Raw genomic sequence first — 8,914 nt, 5'->3', positions numbered from 1 at the left:
ATTAATACAAACATATCCAGCTGGATTAACCTAATAAATAAGACATGTTTATTTAACCTAACCCTATCATTGTCCACTAGAAAAGTTGTCAACACTTTTCAGTAACCAAGAAGAATAGAGAATATTTTCTCCACAGGAAAGGTGACAGGAGGGTGTTGTAATGGAAAGTTGGATCTAACCCCTTCAAAGGTTTCTCGTGATGGGCTTCAACTCTGTGATATTGTTTCTGCTTGGCACTCGTGCGCAGCTGGAGAGTCTGGAATCCTCTGAAGCGTTTCTAGGAACACCTCCTGTTCTCCTGGGCTGGGCTTTATTTAGTACAAATCGACTGCGTAGTATTTGGCAGTCAGACAAACAGAGACAGAAAACAATATTTTACCAACCAAACAAGGCAGAAGAGAGAATGCGTGTGTCTTACAAACAGGGGAGGCGGTGTGTGTGCTGAGCAGGGTTTAATACATTTACGCAGTGCACAAACACCAGGTACTTTGAATGACTGCCATAACAGCCTGGCATGATGCATTAAACACATATCTGGCCTTAAGCTGAGTGCTTCCTTGTAATTCTTGTTTTATATCTTTGCCGTTGCCCTTGCTTCAATAAATACAATCTCACATTTCTATGGCATCCTTCATGCGAGCACATCTTTATTTTCTTTCTGAAAGAAATGACATCGAAGAAGAAACAGGCATAGCTGCGCCTTGCTGATATTTATTTTAATGATCTGCCATAACAAGTACCTTTAGACTAGAACAGATAAAGCAGGTTTTTCACAGAATTATTTTAATCATCTACTTTACGCCCCATCACACACACACACTTTAACAGGTGATGGAAAATGAGGGCTATTTTTATATCAAATAAAAAAGAGAAACTACCGTTAACAGGAGCGCCCTGCCTGGGGCTGAGAATGGAAACACATGAGTAGTGAAGATGGCAAGGTAGTCATGCTTTTACATATTCAAACTCTGAAAGCCTGGGTTCCAATCTGCACAGGTCACAAGAGAAACGAGTCTCAGATTAGACTGCAGTGATGATTATAAATTCATAATGTCTCGCTCTTCAGATAAAGTAGAATGAAAAGACTACGAAAGTAGTAAAGTGGGTGATTATAAGGATTATGGGCACTGCAGCTTTTAAGGTCGGTGTCTGGGGTTATTACACCTGCAATAATATAGTTTGCCTTCGTGAACCAGGTTTCTGGTTTCTTGGGATTACAGACACCTGACTTTGAAAGGCACTGAATTGTGGAGAACGACTCCTGTGCTCAACCAAAAAAGGAGACAGGAAGCTGTACTGTCAGCAGCAGGGATCACATCTTTTTACTTCATATCTACAGACCATGGAAATGTTCTGTACAGTAGTTACCAAATTCAACTCAGTAGACAGAGGCTGGGATTAAATATCACTTTGGCACAGATATATCTATAGCGGTTCTAATGAAGTATCAAATAACAAATACAGATAAAGAGATTGACAATTGTATTATGCTTAAACTGCTAACATTGCACAGCTCCTATTAGTTCTGTTACTTGGTACTTTCTGAAATATACAGATAGCGGTGCCATCATTTATATAATTGATTCCCAGCCAGAATTTGTATATATATATATATATATATATATATATATATATATATATATATATATATATATATATATATATATATATATATCCTACTGTTTAAAGTGATAGTCAACTGGTATTGCAGTATTTCACATAGCAAGCCTGGCTCATATATATAGGAACTATAATGTTATACAATCACGTTTCTTCTACCCAGCTATACCAAGTATACTGCCCTCAGTGAACACTGTGAATTAGTATCCAGCATCTTCAATTCTGCTTCAAGGTTTTGTAGACCATTTCAGTGAATGATTTGGTCACACACCTGCACTGGTGTCTGGCTCTTCTTGTAATCAGGCAGTATGACATTCCAGTCACAGGGACTGGCCGCACCCTCTCTAGGTAGAGTTTGCCAAGGGCTGACTGGCTGGCTGCAGCCCCTTTTGTTTTGGGTGCACCCTCAAGAGCTGACAGATGTTATACTATTAGAAGTGGCTGAAGCCAAGTGAGGCCACGTCTGCGTTGAAACATGGGCCCATCCCCAAGCCCTGGCAGATGGGCCTGGCTATGTTACTCTTATATTGTATGGCCAGATCCATTGTAACTGCATTTGTTTATAAATAAATAAACAGTTATGCACAATTGTACAAACCTTCACAGTTCAGAATTAGGGCCCTCTTTTGTGGACCCCTGATACCTGAAGAAAGCACCCTGTTTTAATGAACCGCACTCCCATAACACCCAAGAGATTTAGACTGTGGTCTGCTGGCAGCTTTTAAATGTCAAAGGAAGTAGGCCTGTATTACACCACATACATCCTGACCCTGCAATAATCCAGGGTGATACAATTAATACTGTCTGTGTAACATTATACAATTGTACAACTGTAATTGGGAAAGAAGCAGCCTACAAATTCTTTCTTATTTTTCTTTTTCTTTTAAGGGATAGGGCTCCAGGCATAGCTCAGTGTCACAGGGTTTCTGCAATTTAGCAAGGGTGGGGCTTTTCAGTATTTTTACAAAACAGTGCACACTTAACGCTAACATCAATTGAAAATACTTTGCTTTTATTTATTTGAAATATATTTTATTGTCTTTGGTAGTTTTCTAACATACGTTTCAGCATGAAGACATATATAAGTAACTATTCATCATTAGCTGTCTGTTTACACTTTAGTATATATGAATGCAAGTTTTCTTTTTAGCGATGGATACACGGTTTGTAGTTTTGCAGTTAAAGAGTTATTACAGACACATTAATTTAAGAATTGCACGTTACCGTCATTCTAATAATTGCAAAACCATGTACCTAACTGTAGAGCTTTAATTTAATACTGTATAATACCTTACAGAATATGATCAAGCATTCTAAAGTCAGATACTGTATTACCGTTTATATATATATATATATATATATATATATATATATATATATATATATATATATATATATATATAGTACAGTTTATATATGCAAATAATAACCTACCAAAACGAATGGCCACCTCAACATTTTAAAATATATGATATTACGAATTGGTTTGCTATATGCAGATAACAACCAATGCACAGGCAATATATCTAGAAATCATAACGTAGTTATTGCAAAGATTTGCCTACGGTTGCGTTGAATTGTATTGAATCCCATCTCCTCTCTATCGCTTTACAGAGACGGGAAGCAAGTTGCAACAAACAGTGCAGCAATGTGCACGCGACACACTGAGGGTGTGACGTATGTCCAATCAGATCGCTCCGTTCCGAAAGTTTACCTTTTATGGCTCGAGCAGGGCAGACGGCAGAGAACTGCAGTGGATAAAACCGCGCGCACAACCGGCAGAAAATCACTTTGAGCTCCTCCGTCGCGCAACTAGTGCGGGAAAAAAAAGCCTCGTCAAGCTGTGTTATTTTTTCTCATAAGCAGTAAAGTCACCACCCAAACTAAGGTAAGAATTATTATTATTATTTTTTAATTGTCGTGTAAATTAGGTAGTATTGTATTTTTTTTAAAGCTGTTTAATTATTAGTAAATGAAACAAAAAAAAATATGTCTTCAATAATTTGGCTTGTAAGGTGTGTTTCAATCGTTGCTTTTTCAAACGGGGGAAATTTGTTTCTTTATGTGTTCACCAGAAACGAAAAGATTAGCGTTGAAAGTAACTTAACATTTAACTTAAACAGGTAACTGGTTAAATACTGCGTTTTTATAATTTTGTAAGAGTAACTTGCATATTAAAATCAGATAGTGGTGGGGATTTGTTAAGAGTGTTACAGCTATGTTCGACGGGATACCATTATTTTTAAGATTGCATTTTTAAAATATTTATTTTAATCGAGGATGTGTCTGGCTTTGCAATGGCTGTGGTAGTTTGAGTGTGACCTAATTAATTTTCCGATGGACCCAACCGGCTTTTTACTTTCACCGCATTTTTCAAACTAATAAAGTACCTTCGTTTTGTAAGATGCAGATCACTGTGTGATGGTTTGTTATGGGATTAGCTTTCATTTTAGTTTGCAATCGAGTAACTTGCATGTCTGTCTTCCGTTTACTTAGTTGGTGCTTAAAGGCTGGTGTTGTGTTAAAGTGACCCGCCTCGCTTCCTTTTTTCCTCTCTCGATAATCGGATTGCTGCATTGTGCCGCTGAAGGCGTGGTTCCTAATGTCCAAGTAAATCTCTTGCATGACGAACATCATTTTGGTTTTAAGAATAACGTGCGTCTGTTAAGCTTATTTTGGTTGGAAATAAATTTTATAATTGGTCTGAATTGGCACGGAGACATCATTCAAATATCGATTCATTAAATCAATTCAGACGCCCACGTTTCTTTTAAGATAAAAAAAAAAAAAAAAAATTACCCCTTGAGTTAGAAAATGACTCGGTACTAAACGTGTGTGTAATTTTATATATATATATATATATATAACGCAGTCTGAAAGTGCTGCTTGCTTTTGCAAACTGGGTTGTATTATCATAAGTAATAAAGCCGGAAATGCGAGTTGTCTATCGATAGTTAATCAATCATTTTAAAGATGTGTGGCCTCGCTTTTGAAACTCTGTTAAATTAGCGAGGATTATATTCTAGTTGAGTTTTTAAACGGGGGTACAAAGCCGGAAGACTGTGTCTTGGGATAATTTGTTTGGATTTGGAACATTGCATTTAGTCTTGACAGTGTAAGGGAGTGGTCATGTTAGCAGCCGGTGTTGAAATCGGTTCACGTTGCCACGCCACCGGCAGTCGCAAAGCTGCTCAAACCATTGCCTTTTATGGTAATAATGAGAGATCGAAGCGGGACTTCCTTTGTCTTGAATCTCTACCACATTTTAAATTAAGCACCAGAGCCCCCCCTAGTGGCTCAAAGGCGGATGTGTAAGGGAAGGTAAAAGCAGGAAGTTGGAGAGGAAGTGGACCTCTTATGGTTACACTGGCTTCTCTTCCTGAACTTGTGTGGGTTGGACCTTGGTGTGATGCAAATAAATATCCAACTATAAATCGCATTAAATTGTAGTAAGTATTTTCCAAGTGTCTTAAGCCTAGTAAGTCGATCTTCACGCATATAATATATATTTTTTCTCCTATTTCAGTCACCATGGAAGACGAAATTGCCGCACTGGTTGTTGACAACGGTTCCGGTATGTGCAAAGCCGGTTTCGCTGGAGATGATGCTCCCCGAGCTGTCTTCCCATCCATCGTTGGACGCCCAAGACATCAGGTTTGTGTTCTGATCTATAGCACGCACTTTGCTTAAGCTTACTAACTGCAAGACACCTAGACAGGAATGTGTTCAAAACAGTTCATACCAGGATAGTTTTGGATCTTGCACTAAATTCCCTACATACTTTGTTAAATGTTTTATCCATAATAACTTGATACATTTGACATGCAAACTTGAGGCTGAACTGTAATCTTAACTTCCTTGTCTCTCTCTATAGGGCGTCATGGTTGGCATGGGACAGAAGGACAGCTATGTTGGTGATGAGGCCCAGAGCAAGAGGGGTATCCTGACCCTGAAGTACCCAATCGAGCACGGCATTGTTACCAACTGGGATGACATGGAGAAGATCTGGCATCACACCTTCTACAATGAGCTGCGTGTTGCCCCTGAGGAGCACCCCGTCCTGCTCACAGAGGCTCCCCTGAACCCCAAGGCCAACAGAGAGAAGATGACCCAGGTCAGTCGAGTGTTGTAGTCTGCTTGTACAACTCCCATGGATCATGTTTATGCTGCCTCTTGCTCATCTTATTCATCTGTCTTCTAATTTTCAGGCTTTCTATCTCCACATCTGAATTTCTTTTGCCGGATCTTCCTGCAGGTTTACTACTTTCTCCTGAATGTTTTGTGTGTTTCATTCACTGCTCTGTTCTGAATTCTTCAAACTTTAATGATGCACTGCATTTCTGATCTTACTAATCTGATTTGAAGTTCATTGAAATATGAGATGTGCATGCACTAACAGTTGATTCCTTCAGTTGCAGAAGACTCTATATAGTGTCCAAACTTCAATTTCTTAACCCTACTCCTTTACCGCCCACACAGATCATGTTTGAAACCTTCAACACCCCAGCCATGTACGTTGCCATCCAGGCTGTGCTGTCCCTGTACGCCTCTGGTCGTACCACTGGTATTGTGATGGACTCTGGTGATGGTGTCACCCACACTGTGCCCATCTACGAAGGTTATGCCCTGCCCCACGCTATCCTGCGTCTGGACTTGGCTGGTCGTGACCTGACTGACTACCTCATGAAGATCCTGACCGAGAGAGGCTACAGCTTCACCACCACAGCCGAGAGAGAAATTGTCCGTGACATCAAGGAGAAGCTCTGCTACGTCGCCCTGGACTTCGAGCAGGAGATGGCCACCGCTGCTTCCTCTTCCTCCCTGGAGAAGAGCTATGAGCTGCCCGATGGTCAGGTCATCACCATCGGAAACGAGCGTTTCAGGTGCCCCGAGGCCCTGTTCCAGCCATCCTTCTTGGGTAAGCAACTTGGTTTTTAACAAACTTAAGATCAGTAGATACAATGCTTTCTGTAGTCCAAAACACTTGCATGATGCAAACAAACCTGTTGCATGATCAGAACAGATGAGTTGGCAAAAGCCAGTTGTTGGTGAGCAGCTCTTGCTTGGAGGTCCGATTAGCAGAACAAGTCAATTTTTTTTTTTTTTTTTTTTAATAGGTATGGAATCCTGCGGTATCCATGAGACCACCTTCAACTCCATCATGAAGTGTGACGTTGACATCCGTAAGGACCTGTACGCCAACACTGTACTGTCTGGCGGTACCACCATGTACCCTGGCATTGCAGACAGAATGCAGAAAGAAATCACAGCCCTGGCACCTAGCACAATGAAAATCAAGGTGGGTGCTCCATTTGCATGCTTTAGACCACCCATCCTAAGTGATGTTAACTGTCGGCATCCGTTCAAAGCTGTAGACATTGTTTCTAGTGTGTAGGAGTCACTGACTCCTAGTTTTTGGGAGGCTTCTAATGTGTTTTTATTATTTCAGATCATTGCCCCACCTGAGCGTAAATACTCTGTCTGGATCGGAGGCTCCATCCTGGCCTCTCTGTCCACCTTCCAGCAGATGTGGATCAGCAAGCAGGAGTACGATGAGTCCGGGCCTTCCATCGTCCACCGTAAATGCTTCTAAACAGACTGTTACCACTTCACACGCCGACCTTTAATTGCGCAGAGGGAAAAAAAACAAAACAAACAACAAATTGGCATGGCTTTTGTTATTTTTGGCGCTTGACTCAGGATTTAAAAACTGGAACGGTGAAGCTGATGGCAATGGGTGTTTTTTTTTTGTTTGTTTGCAAATGAGCATCCCCGAAGTTCTACAATGCATCAGAGGACTTAATGTACATTTCATTTTTTTTTTTTTTTTTGTCATTCCAAATGTTAAGTGCATTGTTCAGAAACTTATTTGCCTCTATGAAGGCCGCCCAGCAATTGGGAGCACATTAAAGAAAAGGGGGGAGGGGGGGAGGGAAACCTTGCTCATATGTAAATTATGTAACTGAAAAACAATGTCTAGGTTTTTATTTCAGCCTTAAATTCTTGGTCCTGTATCTTGATTTATGCAAAAACAAAGCTTTACCTTTATACATAAAGATAAAGGTTTACATCCCCCCCGGGCGTACGTAAATGAGCCGTAGAGAGAGTTGAGGTGTCAGTAGTTTTGGGGCTTATCTGTACACTGACTAATACAATTCAAATAAAGTGCACATGTTTAAGACCGTAATTACTGTGGTTTTGTCTTATTTTCTCTATTCCTTTCTCCAGATTCCTTGAATCTACCAAGAAAAACAATACTAAATGCAAATAGCCACTAGGTGGTACTAATGAGTAAATACCAGTGAGTTCACCTTCCCAATACTGGCTAATCTTCAGTTTCAATTACTTAAAGCTTTTACACATACTGAATCTGAAAAAACTAGTGTGTCACGTCAATCTCTGAGATTTGTCTAGTGGAGTGAAACTGAATTCATTCCTGTTGCACATGCAAGATGAAAAGGTCAGATACTTTATAATTTAGTGATACATGTGACTCCAGGGATTCTCGAGTATGCTAACTGCCACTTAGACATGTTTGGTATAAAAGATCCAGTAACAATGGTATCATCGGCACGCATCCTCTAAAGTATACACTAGTAGTTTATGCATTCAACATGCATACTTTTGACCCATCTTTCCAATGTACTTTTGTGTGGGTTCAGTTGGCATAACTTGAATATTCTGTTCCCTAGAGAGAAACAATACTGTACAAATCTACCTGGGTTTCCTCTACAAGTTTACTTTGTCCTTGCCAAGTCATTTACAGCAGTTTACCTTTCACTGCAAGGAGCTTTTTTTTTTTTCTCTTATGGGGTTTGAGTACCCCGTGTCTCACATTGTAGTCTCCTGATGCTAAGTGATAATACATTGGTTTATGATAACTACTTGGGTGATTTCATAGTTTATTTGCATTCTTTTTTCCTAGGTTATTTGTTTTTTGTTTGCTTGTTTTAATGCATCAGTTGTACAGCCAATTCACATCACAGGACATGATTTAAACCAATATCCACCAGAGCTGCATGATCGCAAACAAATGCTTACTTGCCTTTAGGGTGGTATTACAGGGTGATTTATTACTCATCAGTGAGTGGTGGGTCCATGCTAATGGAGAAAATTGGTGCTGCAATCGGTCCTTAAATTCACTGACCCCCCACCCTCCCCTGCAGCAATTCAAAGTGATATTGACTTCATACAGCATAAGGCTGTGCCATTCATTTTGAAGCACTTTGAGTCTGTGACCATGGTTGTCAAAGTCACCGTTATTTTCTTGAAGGTTAATTGTATTGTATGTCAT

General features: G+C 39.9%; 1 protein-coding gene across 1 annotated transcript; it reads left to right on the top strand.

The window, feature by feature from the left end:
• The first annotated feature begins 3,355 nt into the window (after positions 1 to 3,355).
• Positions 3,356 to 7,807, top strand: actb1 (actin, beta 1). Its single transcript, XM_034052523.3, has 6 exons — positions 3,356 to 3,508; positions 5,147 to 5,274; positions 5,495 to 5,734; positions 6,100 to 6,538; positions 6,738 to 6,919; positions 7,070 to 7,807. The coding sequence occupies exons 2-6, from the start codon at positions 5,152 to 5,154 to the stop codon at positions 7,211 to 7,213; spliced, it is 1,128 nt and encodes a 375-aa protein (XP_033908414.1). The 5' UTR covers positions 3,356 to 3,508; positions 5,147 to 5,151; the 3' UTR covers positions 7,214 to 7,807.
• The last annotated feature ends 1,107 nt before the right edge of the window (positions 7,808 to 8,914 follow it).

Source organism: Acipenser ruthenus, chromosome 22 (assembly GCF_902713425.1).
Source record: "Acipenser ruthenus chromosome 22, fAciRut3.2 maternal haplotype, whole genome shotgun sequence".
Taxonomy (NCBI): domain Eukaryota; kingdom Metazoa; phylum Chordata; class Actinopteri; order Acipenseriformes; family Acipenseridae; genus Acipenser; species Acipenser ruthenus.
This window is presented reverse-complemented; position numbering and strand designations above follow the sequence as displayed.

What these genes read in the sequence shown, in the direction of transcription:
- actb1 (XM_034052523.3), top strand. Translation starts at nt 5,152, where the DNA reads ATGGAAGACGAAATTGCCGCACTGGTTGTTGACAACGGTTCCGGTATG. An exon ending in TTGGACGCCCAAGACATCAG is followed by an intron (nt 5,275 to 5,494) that starts GTTTGTGTTCTG and finishes CTCTCTCTATAG; the next exon opens with GGCGTCATGGTTGGCATGGG. An exon ending in ACAGAGAGAAGATGACCCAG is followed by an intron (nt 5,735 to 6,099) that starts GTCAGTCGAGTG and finishes CCGCCCACACAG; the next exon opens with ATCATGTTTGAAACCTTCAA.